Genomic DNA, 17650 nt, shown 5'->3' with positions numbered 1-17650 from the left:
GGGGGGAGACTCCAGATTATAAGTGGACTTGTGTGTGTGGGTGTATGTTTAGGGTGTAATGATGGGAGATATCAGCAATATTGAATTCGATATGATATCGATATTTTTTCACACAAAAATGTGGACATTTCGATATAACAAAATTATTATCGATAAATTGAAATTCGCTATCAAATATATCGATGTATCTTCGAGTCTGGTCGATAATATGAACACGCGAAACATGGCTGTCTTCTATTTTGTTGTTTTTTCTGGTTTTTTGTTTTGTTTTTAAATTGATTATTTAAAAAAAAAATTGTGTTTTATTGTGGGGAACAACATAAAATCAGTCTGTTAATTCCTGGAAATGCAGTGCTGAGTGGTGTGCATATCATAGTAAAATATTGATATTTTTCTCACTGCTTAGATACGATATCGATATGTGTAAAAATATAGATATTTCGATTTCGATATGCCCACCACTAATAGGGTTGGGGGGGACACTAGTGTTGTGAGTGGACCTGTGTGTGTGTTCGTGTGTGTGTTTGTGGGTTTGTGTGTGTGTGTGTGTGTGTGTGTGTTCGGGTTTGTGGGTGGCGGAGTGAGTGTGTGAGTTGATAAGAGTAAATGAAAGGATATGTTTTTGTTTTTGTTTGTGTTTGTGTTTACATGTGAAAGTGGCTGGGTGAAGGATGAATGTGGAGTATGAGTGTACGAATGAAAGAAAAAAGTTAGTCTGATCGTTAGATACTGTTAGTTTATTTCAAAGACTTCCTTGTTGTGTGTATTTGTGGGTGGTTGGCAGGTGCTCTGGTGTGGTATGCTTTTTCTTTCCTATCAAACGCCTATCGTCTTTATCTTCCCTCCTTCTTGTTTGTGTTTGTTACTCTCTTGTGACACCTCTAATCTTTGGCACTTATTTGACCTTATTGTGTTGCAAGTGCCGTAAAACACTTACTAAAACTAAAACTGTGTGTGTTTATGTTTGTGTGTCCACTTGTGTGTGTTTTTGTGCATCAGTCTTCACATGTGGGTATGTTGTGGTGTTTGTCTGAGTTTCAGTGTGTCTGGTTCACATGCATGTGTATGTTGTTATGTGGGTATATTATATTGTGTGTCTATGTGTGTGTGTGAACACATACATGTGTATATGTTGTGCATTGATGAAAGTGTCTCTAATGTGTCCACATGCATATGTGCTTCGATTTGTGTGTATGCTTCTGTGTGTTTTCATCAACATGTGTGATATCTATTATATATTTGGCAACTTGGAAACACATGTGTCACTTTTCCCATAAAACTATGACAGCTACAAAATTGAAAGTTGGCAAGTATCTGCAAAAAGATAGATAAGTTCCCATGACAGAGCCCGATTCTTTATTTATTCATTTCCTGAATTTAGAAAAATATATTTGACAAAGAGTTCCCGTCCTTCTTTGGCCTTTGTGATTTGTCCACTGAGAATCAGAACAAATCTGCGTTGCTGTCCTTCACAGCAGAAGTGATATTTTAGGAGGCGCATTTTGTTTTGAGAGTATAGAACTAGACCTTCTACTTTTTTGCATCTCTCAAGATTTATTGCTCGATTCCAGTAGAGAGTAAATTTAGTAGGCCAATGACTTTCAGTTGATGTTAATGCACTCATCATTCCTTTCATCGAAAGGGTACCCAGCTAGTTATGAATATCTGTGTATGTGTCTGTGTGAGTGTTTTACTGAACATGCATTAGTTTCTTGTGTGTGTGTGTGTGTGTGTGTGTGTGTGTGTGTGTGTGTGTATGTGTTTGTGTGCAAGTGGCACAGATTGAACACAGATCTGTTGTAAGTGGATTAGAATTTAGGTTATTACAAGCGTCTCTAAATTCGGTCATGTTTTGTTGTCTTCTTGTCTGCTTTGAGCTGATAGGAGCAAGCAAACTGACATACCCCCTGGGGCCGTGCCACTGACTGAAGTGTCTTTTGGCCAATCCCAAAGGGGGGACATTTCTCGTTGTAATGATCAGTAGATTTGTAAATGGGCTGATCCAACAATGTCATGTTCATAAGTGTGCCTGAACTACAACAGGGAACTGCTGCCTTTTCTTTCCTAATCCTTACTATTGTCATTTTTCCTCTACTTCTTTTGTATGTTTGTCACACTTTTGTGACCCGCTATTTCCGGGGTGCCTTTATGGTTGAAGCAGACTTTGTGCTGTTGAAGCTAGAGAGGTGAGCAGAGTAAATCTGATTCCCTGTAAGGACTTCTCTGTTGACATCCACCCCTTTGCGCTCGTATGACCTTATGCAGTTGCGAGCGCCGTAAAAACCTCTACTAAAACTAAACTAAAGCAAGCTGACTATGACCTTATTCTGTTGCAAGTGCCGTAAAACACTTGCTAAACTAAAAAGTATCTCTGTCTAGTGTATCTGTGTCCACGTGCATATGTACTGCGATTTGTGTGTATTATTATTATAACTATTATTATTATGATTATTATTGTTATATCTATTATTATTATTATAGAGTGAGAGAGTGTGTGAGTGAGTGAGTGAGTGATCATGCCTGAAGTATTTGCTATCACTTTTGACTCTTTTTCTATTAAAATTGAATCGAGGGCTTACATTTTTTGTGATGTGTTGACAGAACATTGTGGCTGACCAGAGGATTGCATTGTCGGCCATGTTGTCACAACTGTTGGAGGAGAAGGAGAAGAGACAGGCAGAGCTGAAGAAACGACTGGTGAGTTTTTGGACTTTTACTTCTGTATTTTTTGGAAAGAAAAATATATGAGTGTGAATATGAAAGAAGAAGTTTGTGTGTGTGCTTGTGTGGTGTGTGTGTGTTTGTGTGAGTGTTTGTGTGTGTGTATGGATGAGAGAGATAGTGAGTGAGTTTGTGAGTGAGTGATCATGCTTGAAGTATTTGCTATCACTTTTGACCCTTTTTCTATTTAAATTGATTAGAGGGCTTGATAAAAAAAACAATGTTAAAAAAAAATCTATAAAGCTTTATCTTGAGGTTATTTGCTGTCGTGTGTCAACTCATGGGTTTATCTATGTGTTTATGGGCTGTTGATGGGTGCCTGGCTTGGTTTGCTCTTGCTCCTTTTTTTCTATCAAACATCTGTCATCCTTATAAATCTCTCTTCCTCCTTTTCTTTGCATGTTACTTTAAAGTAGAGTTACCCCTCTACTCTTCAGCCCCCCCCCCCCCCCCCCAAAAAAAGGTGGGTGGTTGGCGGGTGCTCTGGTGTGGTTTGCTCCTTCTTTTCTATCGAACATATATCGCCTATATCTCTCCTCCTTCTTTTCTTTGTATGTTACTCTCAAGTAGTTACACCCCTAATCTTCGACACTTACATGACTTAATTGTGTTGCAAGTGCCGTAAAATTCTTACCCCCCAAAAAAAAATAATTTTTTTTTAATTTTAAATAAATGAATTTGAGATTATTTGTTTGCCTGTGTGTTCAGGGTGAGATGGAGCAACAGCGCGAGGATGGCCAGGCTGACTACTGGTTGGTGCAGTACCAGAGACTGCTGGACTGGAAGCCGCAGGCTCTCATAGACAGGGTGAGTGAACTCTCTTTGTTTACATCAATTGTCTTTACATAGCCTTTATCTATCTGTTTGTTACATTATTTGTCTTTACATATCTTGATTTATCTTTGCTTTATTTTGTTATTTATCTTTGCTTTTATCTTGTTTTCTCAACTTTTCTCCGCTAGAATTGGTCTCATCGGCCATAGCTGAAGTCACAAGTCATCTTGACCTTTAGTTCTCCTAATCCTTTTATTTTGCTTGAGAATTAATATTCTCTTTTGCAGGTGTATTGGTTCTCATCATCAGGCAGGACAGACAAACCATTATTATTATTGATATTATTATTATTATTATTATTATTCAGGGATGGAAATTTTCCGTAAATTTACAGAAGTCTGTAATTTTGATTTGCTCCGTCATTGTCCATAAGTGCGAATCAAGCACATCATCCGTGGGGGTTGGCGGGTGCTCTGGTGTGGTTTGCTCCTTCTTTCCTATCAAACATCTATTGTCCTTATCTCCCCTTCTTCTTTTTCATGTTTGTTACTCCCTTGTAACACCTCTAATCTTCTGGCGCTCATATGACTTTATGCAGTTGCGAGCGCCGAAAAACGTCTACTAAAACTATTTAAAAAACACATCATCCTCCCTTCCCTGATGCCTGTCTACCTACTTTCAATGGTGAGTCATTCTACTGTGTGTACTGATCAGCAATTGAAGAAGTGTTTTTTTTCCAAATCTGTATAGCCGGCAAAAAGTTAAATAAATATTGGCCTGATCAGTTTCCATCCCTGATTATTATTATTATTGTTATTATCATTATTATCATTATTCATAATCATCCAGTGCCAGATCTGTGACAGATATCGGCGATCATGGTTTTCCATTCATTCCTTTGCTCGGATGCTCTAAAAAAAGCTACGTTTCTCTGATCTTTCTCTCTTACCCATTTGTTTAGGTTCCTTAAGTATGTTGTTCTGGGCCTACCCCTGCCTCGCTTACACTCAATTTTGCCAGTGAGAGCTAAATGTTCAAGACCCTTATGTCTATTCAGGTGTCCCAAAAACTGCATTTGTCGTTTCCTGATTGTTTTTAACATTGAGCGTCCCACGTTGGCTTTATCATTATTATTATAATTATTATTGTTGTTATTATTATTATTATTATTATTATTATTATTATCTTTATTATTATTATTATTATTTTTCTTATCTTTCCTGTGCTAAATCAGGAGAGCCAGCTGGAGATTGCTGTCAAGGAGGTACTGGTGTCGTCAGGGGCTGAGGACTACATCCCCGTGTTTGCTCGGCACCGCATCACCATCGAGACGCTGATGTCCTTGACAGAGGCGGACTTGTCGCAGATGGGCGTGCACGAGCTGGGCCTGCGGAAGGCCATCATGAAGAACATTGCCATGCAAGATATACAGGTTAAGACAGGAGAGGAGAAGGTGCGGGAAAAGCTACAGGTGAGGGCTGTGGAACTGTTAGGGTTTGTGTGTGGGGGGGGGGGTTGTGTGTGTGTGTGTGTGTGTGTGTGTGTGTGTGTGTGTGTGTGTGTGTGTGTGTGTGTTTGTATGTTTGCCCGTGTGTGAATGTGTGTGTGTTTTCCTGTGTGTGTTTGTATGCATGTGTGTGTGTGTGTGTGTATGTGTTTTCCTTGTGTGAAGGTCTGTGTGTGTGTGTATGTGTGTGTATGTTTGCCCATGTGTGAATGTGTGTGTGTGTGTATATGTTTTCCTGTGTGTGAATGTGTGTGTGTTTGTATGTGTGTGTGTGTGTGTGTATGTGTTTTCCTCGTGTGAAGGTGTGTGTGTATGTGTGTGTATGTTTGCCCGTGTGTGAATGTGTGTGTGTGTTTATGTTTTCCTGCGTGTGAATGTGTTTGTGTGTTTACCTGTGTGTGTGTGTGTATGTGTGTGTGTTTGCCTGTATTTGCCTGTGTGTGTGTGTCTCTGTGTCTGTATGTGTGTGTGTATGTGTGTGTATGTGTGTGTATGTGTTTGCTACTTCAACTATTACTACTACCTCCACCTGCCACAGTTCACATTTGCATCGCTAAAACTTTTCTGGCACTTTCAAACTACCACTGTCACCACCACCACCACCACCACCACCAACATTAGTGCTGCTGCTGTTGCTGCTGCTGCTGCTGCTGCTGCTTTCTGCTGCTGCTATAACTAACTACCCAACACGACAAACCCCCGCACCACCACCACCACCTTATCATCCCCTCCTTTTGTCTCTCCACTTGTCAGGAGCCTTGCTTAGCCCCGCTGGAGCTTCACCCCTCGGCTCCCTCATCGGCCGCGGAAGCAGACCCAGCTGGCAAGTCCGTGGCCCTCCCACCCTCGCTGTTGGAGCGCCAGTCGTCCATCACGGCCCGCGGGGTCAACTCAGAGTGTGCTGTCTGCCTGGACAAGATGGTAAGGGTTTTTTGTTTTTGTTTTGTTATTTTGCTTGGATTAAAAATCCCCACCGGAGTTTTAAAAAAGGGCTCCTCCCGTGCTAGTAAAGTTTTAATTCTTGTACGGGAATAGACATGTGCTAATCCAATCTCCTCATTCTGAGCCAACATGATCTTCTTGACCTCCCAGTGTCTCCTCATTGTGGGTTGTTGGTGGGTGCTCTGGTGTCGTTTGCTCCTTCTTTCCTATCAAACATCTGTCGTCCTTATCTCTCCTCCTTCTTTTATGTGTATGCTACTCTCTTGTAACACATCTCTTCTTCGGCACTTAAATGACCTTATTGTGTTGCAAGTGCCATAAAACTCATTCGAAAAAACTTCATTCTGTGCCAACATCATCTTCCTGCCCTCTCGTTGCCTCCTCATTCTGTGAGTGTGCTATTGTTCCACAGTCCAACATCATTTTCCTGCCCTGCGGCCATGTGTGCTGTTGCACAGCCTGCGCCCAGCCCCTCAGCGAGTGCCCGCTGTGCCGAGCCGAAATCAAAGTCAAGGTCAAACTGTCTTTGCCCCAGGCTGTCTAACAACGGAGGCAGTTGCCATGGTGATTGAAAGCGGACATGATAGGGCACGCAAATCGTCAGACAGCACAGAATATGCCTTGATATAACGTGACTTTGAAGGGAGTATGAGGTCAAATCATTTCTGGGTTTGAAATTGAAAAAAGTGTGAGTGCTCATTGTTCTGGATGTAAAAGTGAAAGGAGTATGATTACTTCTTGTTTCTTGGTTTGATATTGAGTTTTCTCCACAGGTGAATGGCCTCCAGGCATTTACTGATATTTATGCCTTTTCCTGATTTTATACCGGTTTTTTCTTGAGTCAGTCTTACTACCCTTATGGATTTCTTTCTCTGGCACTGGAATACCTGGATTAGATATAACTCAAATGTGTCAGGACGCGGTGGAATCAGGTGCTCGTCAATTTTCGGGCATGAACGGTTATTGTTGTCATCTTAAAGCGTGTTCATTTGTCTATCTTTCAAGGGAAAAATTACTCATCTATCTTAAATAATAGTTGAGATATTTGCGATTGAAGGAAGTGTGGTTGCCTAGTTTCAGTGGTAAAATTAACGAGAAAATGGATGCCAAAGTTTAGTAGCCCCAATAGCTAAAGAGTCCTTGAAAACAGAAAAATGCCATATTTTGTGCTTTTAATCAATGTTTTTCAGTAAAATTCAAATGGAATTGTGTTTTTATATATGGACATAAAAGAGGTTGGGCCAAAAAATAAAAAATCGATAAAAATTGCCAAACTGACCGAAAAATGCCTGTTTCTCCAATTTCTGTATTTTGATGAGCGTCTGATTTCACCACACTGCCTCACAAATGTTGGACTTGTCATGTGTATGTCACTCCAGCCAAACAAAATGATAATGGTGAGTCAAAAAATAAAACAATAGATTGTGGAAAGTTTTTGTATTCAAACTCATTAAAATGTCCTTTTTATGCTTGAATAGCTGATAGAATTTTGTTTTGTTTTGATCAAATGTCAGAATTTCAGAAATTCCTAACTGGGTTTTAAACTTCTTAAATTTTACGAAGAAGTTCACATTAGAAGTTTTTCGTAAAATACCCAAGTAATCATGAAAACAAGCTAGTGACCTTGCACAGCTCTCAATGAAATGTGTTAACAAAGAATAAATTCTTCAACTGATCCAAGGACTCATGTCTCAAATGAAGTGCTTCAGTAAATTGTCCTTAGAAGGAAAATATTGGCCCATCCCTAGGCAGGGAGACGCAGAACTGTACTGGAGCCTGGAGGACCTGTGGCGAACAGTAGCCTTTGCACCAGAGACTGGGATGTCCATTTGTGTCGCAGCGGGGTGGAATCAGGCGCTCATCAATTTTTGAACATAAGGCGTTATTGGCATAATCTTAAGGTCCAATCATTTGCCTTGCTTTTGATGGGACAAATGCCCATCTATCTTGAATAGAAGTTGAGATGTTTGTGATTCGAGGCTGTCATCAGAGGTAAAATTAGCTAGAAAATGGCTGCCAAGGTTTTGGTGACGTCAAAAGCTGTAGTATTCTTGGAAACTACAAATTTACAATTTGTGTGCCTTTGATCAAAGTTTTTCAGTAAAATCTACACAATTTCATTATTTTGACAAGTGCCTGATTTCACCACGATGCCTCACATTTAGAGATGAGAGAGAAGAAGAAGTATATTGCTGGGATGTTAGGAAAGCTGTTATGACTACCTCATAGAGTAGCTCTTGATTTTCTTTTCAGTAATAACAATCTTTAATACTTGCTTGGCTGTTTATGTAAAAAAACCAATCAAGGCATACATGTTTCCACTCGGCATATTTCGCCTTTGAGAGAGAGTACTGGCATCCTTAGTTTTTTTGCCTTAATGCCTCACATGAAAGACAGCAGTCGGAGCAGTGTTTCAGTCATTGTCAAAGCATGCCATCCACTTTCTCAAAACTATGTAACATGTTGTAAAGGGAAAACCCACTTCTCAAGATACAATCTGAACTCCCAAAATGTTAAACCGTTATGCTGGTAAAATCAGCATTGCTTTTCTTTGTTCAAAATGCTGTAGCTTGAGAAAAGGAGTGCCATAAGTGCCCCTGTGTCTAGAGTTGTGCTCATTGCATGGGGCGCTGGTGACTTGCTGTCGGTCAGGAAAACTTTCATGCATAATTTTGCTATATTCCGTAATGAGGGCATTCTTTCTGGAACTTTTTTTTTCTTAAAAGAGTTTGAAATTGTATGGAAGAGACAGTCATTCGTATTAATGTAACTATTTCATTTAACATCAAGTTTCTTTCCTTTATGGCTGTACCCGTAGCAAAAATAAGGAAGATGTGCTCCTTATTTTGCCCCCATGTTTCGCCATCGCTTTATACCAATGAACTCCCTTTGTATATCCCTGTGGCATTATTACTGAATCTGATCTTGATGAAATATCTTTTTTTATTCCAAGTTTCATCAACAATCAAATAGCTTTAGAAAGCTATTATTAGTATGATCCTTTTTTCAATACTTTTAATGAGAGGAAGAACTTCCATAAAAGTCTTGCCATTGCGTCAATGCGTAGACTTTGAAGAACTGATATGGGCGTTCGACTCGCAAAAAAAGTTTGCATACTTTTTATAACTAACTTGTCATCACATTGTACAGGGGACCAATGAGATATAGGTCTACGTGATTTGTCAAAGCATTACTAAGCCTTTCAAAGTAACAACTCATGTCTACTTATCATTTTTTTTTTCTTGAACCGCACCCCCTTCCTGAGAAAAAATATATATGAATTACACAATTTATAAAATACAATGGAGTCCGCTTAAATGGAAATCTGCGGGACCACAAGATTCAGTTCTGTTTAGTCGTGCTCTCAGTTTAGAGAGATTGCTCAAATGGCGGAGAAAGAAAAATCAAGGGTTCAATTTTGTTTAGGGTTCATGGTTGTGTTCAGATTAACTGTTTTCAAATTTAAGCAGATTTCACTGTATTTACATTCATTGATCAGTATATGGACAGTGTTGTATTGACGATTCAGAACCTGTTATGAACTTGATGGTGTTATGGCAGGTCACAGATTGCTGGTAACTGGTTCGGGGGGGGGGGGGGGGGGGGGGGGGGTGAAGGTTAGCCTCTGTTGTAAATATTTTGTTCCTGCATTTTTTACTGACTGTAATTTTTATCTATTTCTTCCTCATTGATAATATAACCTTTTTTGGTGGACACTCTTCTTAAAAGGTGATATTAAATGTCATACAACAATGGGGAAAAGATGTCAGAATTTAAGCATGAGATTTTGTTATGACTCTGCAGAGTGTGATAAAAAGCTGTTTTGTCTCATCTGAGTTAGCATGCAAATTGAGGAGAGGCACTTTATAATATTTTAAGTCTAAATATTTGTTAAAGTTATTTTAGCAACATGTTGTACTTCACCAAAGGTTGAAATGTGCTAGAAATTGGGGTTTTCTTCAAACTTTGTTTTTACACCCTGTGTTACAAAATGTAGCATATCTTTAAAACCACTCAGAGTATTTGAACATGGTCAAAAATCAACCTGTACTTGCTGCAATAATCTGTCCTTATTTCAGTATCCTCAATTTCCATTAAACGGGACATTTGTCCTGGCACACACACAAATTTGCTGAATGTGCCGCGAATATCTTATGTTGAATGTGTTGTTAGTTGTTGAGCCAGCTGTTCACAGGCTGTTGTCTTCGGACACACGTAGCCAAGATCACTGAAAATAAAATTACTACTAAGATCGCTCGCTCATTTACTCTTGTACAAGGCTGTCTTCTGAATGTGACTCAGAATCTTCGTATTCTACTCCAACGTGTGTGCCTCCTCCCCCCCCCCCTCCCCTCCGCCCCTGACTTACTGAATTATGACTGTTGAATTTTTACAAATTTTATGCATATATGTATGTCAGAAGAAGCTTCTGAACTCATTTTGTGCTCCTTTTGATGTATTAGAGTATGTGGCATGCATATGCAAAGTGTTGTTTTTTTGTGTGTGTGTGGGGTTCTTTTTTGTGCAGCATGTGAAGAGCTCTTGTGTTTAATACTTTTGCACTGGGGGGGGGGGGAAATAGTTGCGTTGTGAGCTGTGCAATAAAATGAGGATGATGATGGTGGTGGGCGAGAGATGATTGTGTCGTGAAGTTCTCTCTCATACTTTATAATAATAATAATAATTGCATTTATATAGCGCATATCTATGCTCAAGAGCATGCTCTATGCGCTTTACAACTATTATTACCCCATTAGACCTTCTGAGAACACTCAGAAACATTTTCAGCTTCCGCAGAAGCATACAGTGCAAGCTGCAGATTTCACGCGCTCAAACACTATTAAACTGACAAGATCGTTCACTGCCTATAGCCGGGTACCCATTTCCACCTGGGTGAAGTGAGGACAATTTGCGCAAAGTGCCTTTCCCAAGGACTCAAACGTCAGGCCCCTGACGGGATTCGCACCCACAACCTTATGGTTGCGAGTCCGAGAGCCTAACCACTAGGCCACTGACGCCACGTTCCTCTCTATGCCACATTTCCTTCTGGTTCTGTTTCCGACCCTTTTTGATCCTCGATCACAACGTGACGTCCACCTCGTCATTGAATGTGTTGTGAGAGTACACACATATGACTGTCCCCATGGTTTTATGCGCCCCGCATAATTTAGCAAAGTTTGATCATTTTTTGCGTAAAATTTCTGATTATTTTTCCTTTATCATTCTTTGTTAAAATGAACAAAATCGCATAATTTCACATTTTTGGGCTCAGTTTGCATAATTTCAGAATTTTTCTTGCATGAAACGACTGTTATGATACGAGTGTCTGCCTATGTGTTGACGTTAATCTATAGAGCATACATGTGTATTCACAATCATGACATGTATTTTTTTGTTAAGATGAAGGTATTGTAAAGCACCTGCAGCTGAGTTGTACAGGAGTGGGTGCCAAAGAAATGATCTGCATTATTTATCATTATTAATATTTTGTTATTATTGTTATTACTATTATTAGTATTATTGTTATTGTTACCATTATTATTATTATTATTATCATTATTTTTCATCAAGTGCCAGATCTGGGGCAGACATCAGCGACTATGGTTCTCTATTCATTCCCTTGCTCGGATGTTCTTTAAAAAAACTATGTCGCCCTAATCTTTCCCGGTACCCATCGGTTTAGGTTCTCTAAGTAGCTTTATTATCATTATTATTTTGATCATTATTATAATCTTTATATTTTTTTCAGTGACATACCTATCACTATCACTGTCACTTTGTTGCTCACAATTAATGTGAATAACATGCCTGCAGTTGTGTTTGCTGAGAGTGTAAGACAGATTAGGTTCTTTCACCACACCTAGCTGAGGTATTGAATTGTAATGCAGAAGGTTTGCAATTGTTCTGTACAAAAATGGAACTTGTGGGCTACCAGTTTGTCAACCCCCACCCTCCCCCCTGCAAAAAAACAACAACAACAACTAAAAACAAGAAACAGTTGACCATTTTTACTAAGATGAGATGACTGAGTGTAGTCAGAAGCGTTGGTTGATTTGGTTTGTGGTAGACTGAATCCTGTAAATCAATGTCCACCTGTTCATCTAGTCGGGATGGAAGAGTCGAGTAGGGTCCAGACGCCATACAAATCTGGTCCAGTACATGCTTGCTGAAAACTTGACCTCTGATTTGCTTCAACAAAAGTGGGCTTGCGCAGATCTTGTGGTGGGAGCAGCACCAAGTGAAACGAGCAAAGTAATTTTTGATGAGCCGTAGCCGCAAATTGGATTCAGTGTACACAGGAAAAGAAGGCATTTAATATTTGGACCTATAGATGGTGTCGTTTCCAAAACAATGTTGGGGAAATTTGGCCTAACGTGTCCATACTCACATCATGCAGGATGTGGCTGGAACCAGAGAAGTGAACTGTGGCTAGTACAATAACTCAACTTCGTAGGGATAGACAAATCTGCTTGACGCATCCTTAGTTCGGGCAAACGATAGTAAAAATATTAAAGAGACATCAGTCGGGTTGTGGCAAATTCTACGAGCGATCTGTGATTTCAAGTTTTTCATGTTTGTCTTATCTGTGCACAACTGTATTTGGTGAGCTTTGATTTGTTTTAATGTGACAGAATTGGGGAAATAGGGATAGACAAATCAAGTACTTTGTATAGATTTAAGAGTTTCCTTAGAGATTTCTCATACTGTTGCAAGGTCTCTCGTGTTTACTTCAAGTAAAGTAGAGAAAAAAAAATAGTTTGTGCGGATATAATGGTAAAGACTCTCATGTCATTAAAGCTTGTGGTGCTTAGGGCCAAAGAGAAGGGACAAAAAAGAAAGGTGAACTTTGTTGCTGAAATGCTTTGCTCACTCCCTAATTTTTTTTTTCTGTGTGTATGTATCATGTATGTGTTTGCATGTGTGAGAGAGAGAAAGAGAGACTTTACTGCATACTGTATTTCTACTGTTTATAATACCCCCTGTAAGTGTGGGTGTGCTCGGAGGGCGTTGCTGGTTGGCCGTATGCCTGGTCCTGCACTATAACAAAAGAGAAGGCCTGTGGTTTTGTTCATGTGATTTGTAGGCAATGAAAATATGAGCAGCATGACCAAAAAAAAACTTCTTTCTTTTTTTGTTATTCCGAACAATCTCACTTTAACAAAAACTACTACATTAACATATCAAAAGTTACGTGTATGTAATGCACTGTTTGACACTATCATATGCACCTTTTTCTACGAATGAATTGGCGTCAATATTATAGAAATGGACAAGGGACAAAAAAAAATATTTAAAAATATCGTACCAATACTTACTTACTCACTACCCATTACGCCATCTGGCGTTTAGGGCAGCAACAAAGGATCTCCAGCCCTGTCTGTTTTGGGCCATCTTGGTCAATACCCCATCGTACCAATATTCAGCATAAAATCAGGGCATGGGAAAGAAAAATATCTTAAAAAGAAAATGAGACATATGACTGAATAATAATATACATGAAGACTACAACTTACAAGGGAAAAACGACTGTAGTCACAAACGGAAAATCATGAGGGTACCAATTTTGAATGCTTGTTGACTCTTTACTGTATTTCTGTTCAACTGTTGGTTGATTATTGTTGTTAGATTTCCCATTCAACAACACTTAACAATAAACGACCAGTCAAACAAATATGAAGTTATATGAGTCCACAAGCATTTAAGATTGGCACCCTCACAATTTCCAGTTTGTGACTACCGTCGTTTCTCCGCTGTGCTCTTCACATGTAAGTATGTCATATATTGATACTGTAGGATTCTCTTATATTTGTTGTCCTCAGCTCATGGACAAAAGTGCTGGCCAACTATTTTGTCGTAGTTCAGTTGTAGGTTACTTCTTGGGGTGGGGGTTTGGGGGGGGGGGGGGGGGGGGGCATCACAGGGGGACCCTACTTCTTTCCTCTCCCTCTGTTGTGTCTGTCTGTCTGTCTGTATGCCTACCTGCCTGCCTGCTTCAACTGTCTGTGTCTGTTTGTCCGTCTGTCTGTCTGTCTGCCTGTCTGTCTGTCTGCCATGCTCTTACCAGCAATTAATGACTTGTAGTGTCGATGTGTTTGCTTTCCTCAAACTAAACTGCTGTACATACACTCATCTATTTTTGTTGTCCCTGCAAGCGTGAGAAGCTTTGTCCTGATTTTTAAAGTTTTTATCATGTCTTTCATTCAGATGAAGGCTGTGGGAGTATTTCAGTATTTCTCTTGTTAGGCCACATATGTGTGCATTACCCTTTGTTGTTGTTGTTGTTGTTGTTGTTGTTGTTGTTGTTGTTGCATGCAGTATTCAGCACTTATAATTTGACCTTATGCCGTAAAACTCTTACGCAAAAAAAGAAGATTGATGACATGTTAGGGTGTTATTCTCGTTCATTTTGATTGATGTCCGTGTTAAGGAAGTGTATATATGTACTGGGAAAGCGACCTCTCTCTATGTGAATATGATGCAATAATACATTGATTTTTTAAATATTTTTTTTCCTTTATGTACTAGTATGTTGGTCAAAATTTACAGATGCACCTGTACCTATGTATACATACAGCCATACATGTTGACAAACAGGCATATATACATGAAATATAAATATATGCATTGGTATACAAACTCGTACACTTACATGTGCTCACACACATGCACACACGCGTACACGTACACACATGTACTCACATAGAATCACAGACACACATACTCACATAGACATACATGCACAGACACATACAAGCACGCACACACACTCACACACACACAGACACACGCACACACTCTCACTCACATAGACACACACTTTTACACACACATACACAAATTCACAAACGTACGCACAACACACTCACACATGCACACACACACACACACACACACACACACACACACACACATCTGCGTGCATGTTCATGCCTTTCTCCTCAGTACATGTGACATGTATGTTCACCCTTTACATTGTATTGTTGATATGAGCATCAATATTTCTCGACTTGTTGAAAATCAAAAATTAATTTTTCACGAATGTAACATGCTACTGTCCAAATAAGGCTTCAGTTACTATAATTGATGTCTCAGTACTTTCCCAATGCAGATTCTTTTTTGTATGTGTTCTTTTTAGGGGAAGAAAATTTTGTACTCTTACTGTATAATAATATATAGGGTTTTTGTTTTTTGTTTTGTTTATTTGAGCGCTCTTTAAAAAAATTGCGCTTTTGCCCATTTTCTTTTTTTTTCGCGAACATTTTGATTTTACGATTTGAGTCACCTTGTGTTATGTATGTATTAAATGCATACATATGAACTTAAATACTTGTAAGCATACATATATAATATATGCAAGGCATGCATCATATAGACAACAAAACCGCCTAGGTACACACGCGCAAACAAACAAAAACACATGTACAAATGTACACACATAATTCATGCACACTTTCTCTTTTCTGTCTCTTCTCCTCGTTATTTCTCTCTCTCACACTCACGCTCACACACACACACATACACACACACAGACACACACACACACACACACACACACACACTCTCTCATACACTCGTACACACAAATGACCAGGAAAAATGGCTCAGTCAGGTAGATACTGTCCAGTATATAATTTAATATTGCAGTTGCACTCCTTTTAACCTTTCGCGAGGTAATTGACGTTGGAGATTTCTTGAAAAATTTCTTAAATCAAGAATTCTAGTCAAGGAGCACTCAAAGAAAAGGTATACAGTAGCCCTGGGTTTTTTTTCTACTCCAAAATTCAGTTGTTAGCAAAAAAATGGAGGGGTTGTACTTTTCATTCTCATTGTCAGCCCATAATGCAATAATGGGGGATAGGAACAGTCCGCTTTACCGGAGTTTATGGTAAAGTGGTTAGGCTCTCCACAGTTGCACACAGAAGATGTGCGTTCAATTCCCATGTATCTCTCTTAATTCGAGCAAGCCATCATATTTATTAGGCAGGATCAAAAGCAGCCCCTGCCTCTAAACCGTGTGTGTCTGTTGGGGGGGGGGGGGGGGGGGGCTTAAAACATGTTAAATAATATAGTCTAGCAAGAAACACCCCCCCCCACCCCTTTTGTATGCTACCCCCCTCAAAAACCCTATTCTTTTTTTGTTTAGATAATTTTTTTTTAAATACTACAAAAAAAAAAGCAAACACAATAATATTTATTTTAATTGTCATAATGTTTAAATTTGTATTTTGTTTTTATTTCATTTATTACTTCATGTTTTAATATGTGATTTCCTGCCTGTATGAGCTGCCCCTCATTACCTGATTTATTGTTTCCGCCCCCCGCCCCCCCTCTTTTCTCTGAGAATAATATGATTAAAATGTACAGATTGTTTGATTTTGCTACTTATATTAAATGTGTACACTTGACTCTCATCCCGTGTGTGATCTTTTTCTTCTTGTTGGTTGTAGTGGTGTAGTGGAACTATGCTGGGTCCACCTGCTGTTGGACCTTGAAGTGATGGGTTCGGTCCCCGCTATTGTATCTGGCATATTTCACTACCTCAGAATTACAAAGTTGTATCTGACATTTTTGGCTGTCTTGAGTTAATAAGACCTTGAGGTCAGACACCAAATGCTCTATCTGCTCTATCAAAGACGTAAGAATATTCAGAGTTATTATCAAGATTTTCAAAGATTTGCATTCGAAAAGGCTTGACATGATGTGAAACTCAAAATCTTTGATGTTAAATTTCTCAGAACTAGGTAATGAGCAGATAGAACTTTGTAAGTCTTGGAGAGCGACGAGTTGTATATTTAAGCATGTAGAATACACGTACTTTTAGGGGTACTGTTCGACTGAACTCATCCCTCTGTCTATTTATCTGTGTCTTTATGTGTGTCTTTATTTATTTATCTGTCTGTCTATCTATCTGTCTGTCTGTCTGTATGCCTGCCTGTCTGCCTACCTGCCTGCCTATGTCTGTCTGTCTGTCTGTCTGTCTGTCTGTCTGTCAAAATTATAAACGACACATCTGCAGGAGTGTTTAAAAAATGTGAAAACAAAACGGTTATTTAGGCATCCACACTGTGTTCTCCTGGACGAACTTTTTAATGTGGGTGTTTTACGACGCCACGAATGACACTATTTAGGCCATTTAGGAAGCAGCTGAGAGGGATTCAACGTCCCACCCGAATGACGGAGATAGGGGCCTACGCAATAAACATTCTCTCCACAGGGGAATTAGGGGGCTTTCGTGGCCTAGAGGTTAAGGTGTTGGCCTCTCATTCAAAGGTCCCTGGTTCGAATCCAGGTAGCGACCGAAAATTTTTCTTCTCTAAAATTGTCTCCTTTCCTGCTCTCTAGCAATGTTCTGTCGCTTTCGTCTCCTCTTTCTGCCCCCACACTCTCACCTCTTTTGCCCCCTCCTCTGGGCTCCTGACTCTTTCTGGAACCTTTCTACTGCTACTCCTCTGCTCCTTCTTACTGCTGTCTTTCAGCCACACCCCTGATCTTCTGATAGGAAAGATCAACACCTAGTCTTCTCGAACAAGGGCCCGTGTGCAAGTTGCGCTCGTTAAAGATCCCTTTGAGGTCTAAAATCGATAAGAGTAGGCTTCGGCCGCCAACCGGGCACAATTAAAAATGTCCTACCAATTAAAAAAGTTTAATGTCTCCCGCGCGCTCATATGACCGTATGCAGTTGTGAACGCCGTTAAACCCCAACAA

At 39.6% G+C, this 17650-nt stretch overlaps 2 protein-coding genes across 2 annotated transcripts in view; both read left to right on the top strand.

The window, feature by feature from the left end:
• Positions 1 to 6943, top strand: part of LOC101862688 (E3 ubiquitin-protein ligase LRSAM1) — a gene marked incomplete in the record, with an annotated part of 42294 nt that extends 35351 nt beyond the window's left edge. Inside the window, 5 exon segments of the mRNA XM_013089112.2 lie at positions 2602 to 2697; positions 3430 to 3528; positions 4730 to 4966; positions 5756 to 5923; positions 6357 to 6943. Coding sequence (XP_012944566.1) covers positions 2602 to 2697; positions 3430 to 3528; positions 4730 to 4966; positions 5756 to 5923; positions 6357 to 6488 — 732 coding nt within the window.
• Positions 6944 to 15541: 8598 nt separating this feature from the next.
• Positions 15542 to 17650, top strand: part of LOC101862457 — a 36085-nt gene continuing 33976 nt past the window's right edge. Inside the window, exon 1 of the mRNA XM_005110332.3 lies at positions 15542 to 15554. Coding sequence (XP_005110389.1) covers positions 15542 to 15554 — 13 coding nt within the window. The remainder of the gene's footprint in view (positions 15555 to 17650) is intronic.

This window comes from Aplysia californica, unplaced genomic scaffold (genome assembly GCF_000002075.1).
Source record: "Aplysia californica isolate F4 #8 unplaced genomic scaffold, AplCal3.0 scaffold00876, whole genome shotgun sequence".
NCBI lineage: Eukaryota > Metazoa > Mollusca > Gastropoda > Aplysiida > Aplysiidae > Aplysia > Aplysia californica.
The sequence above is the reverse complement of the archived record's forward strand: the minus strand, read 5'-3'. Positions and strand labels throughout refer to the sequence as shown.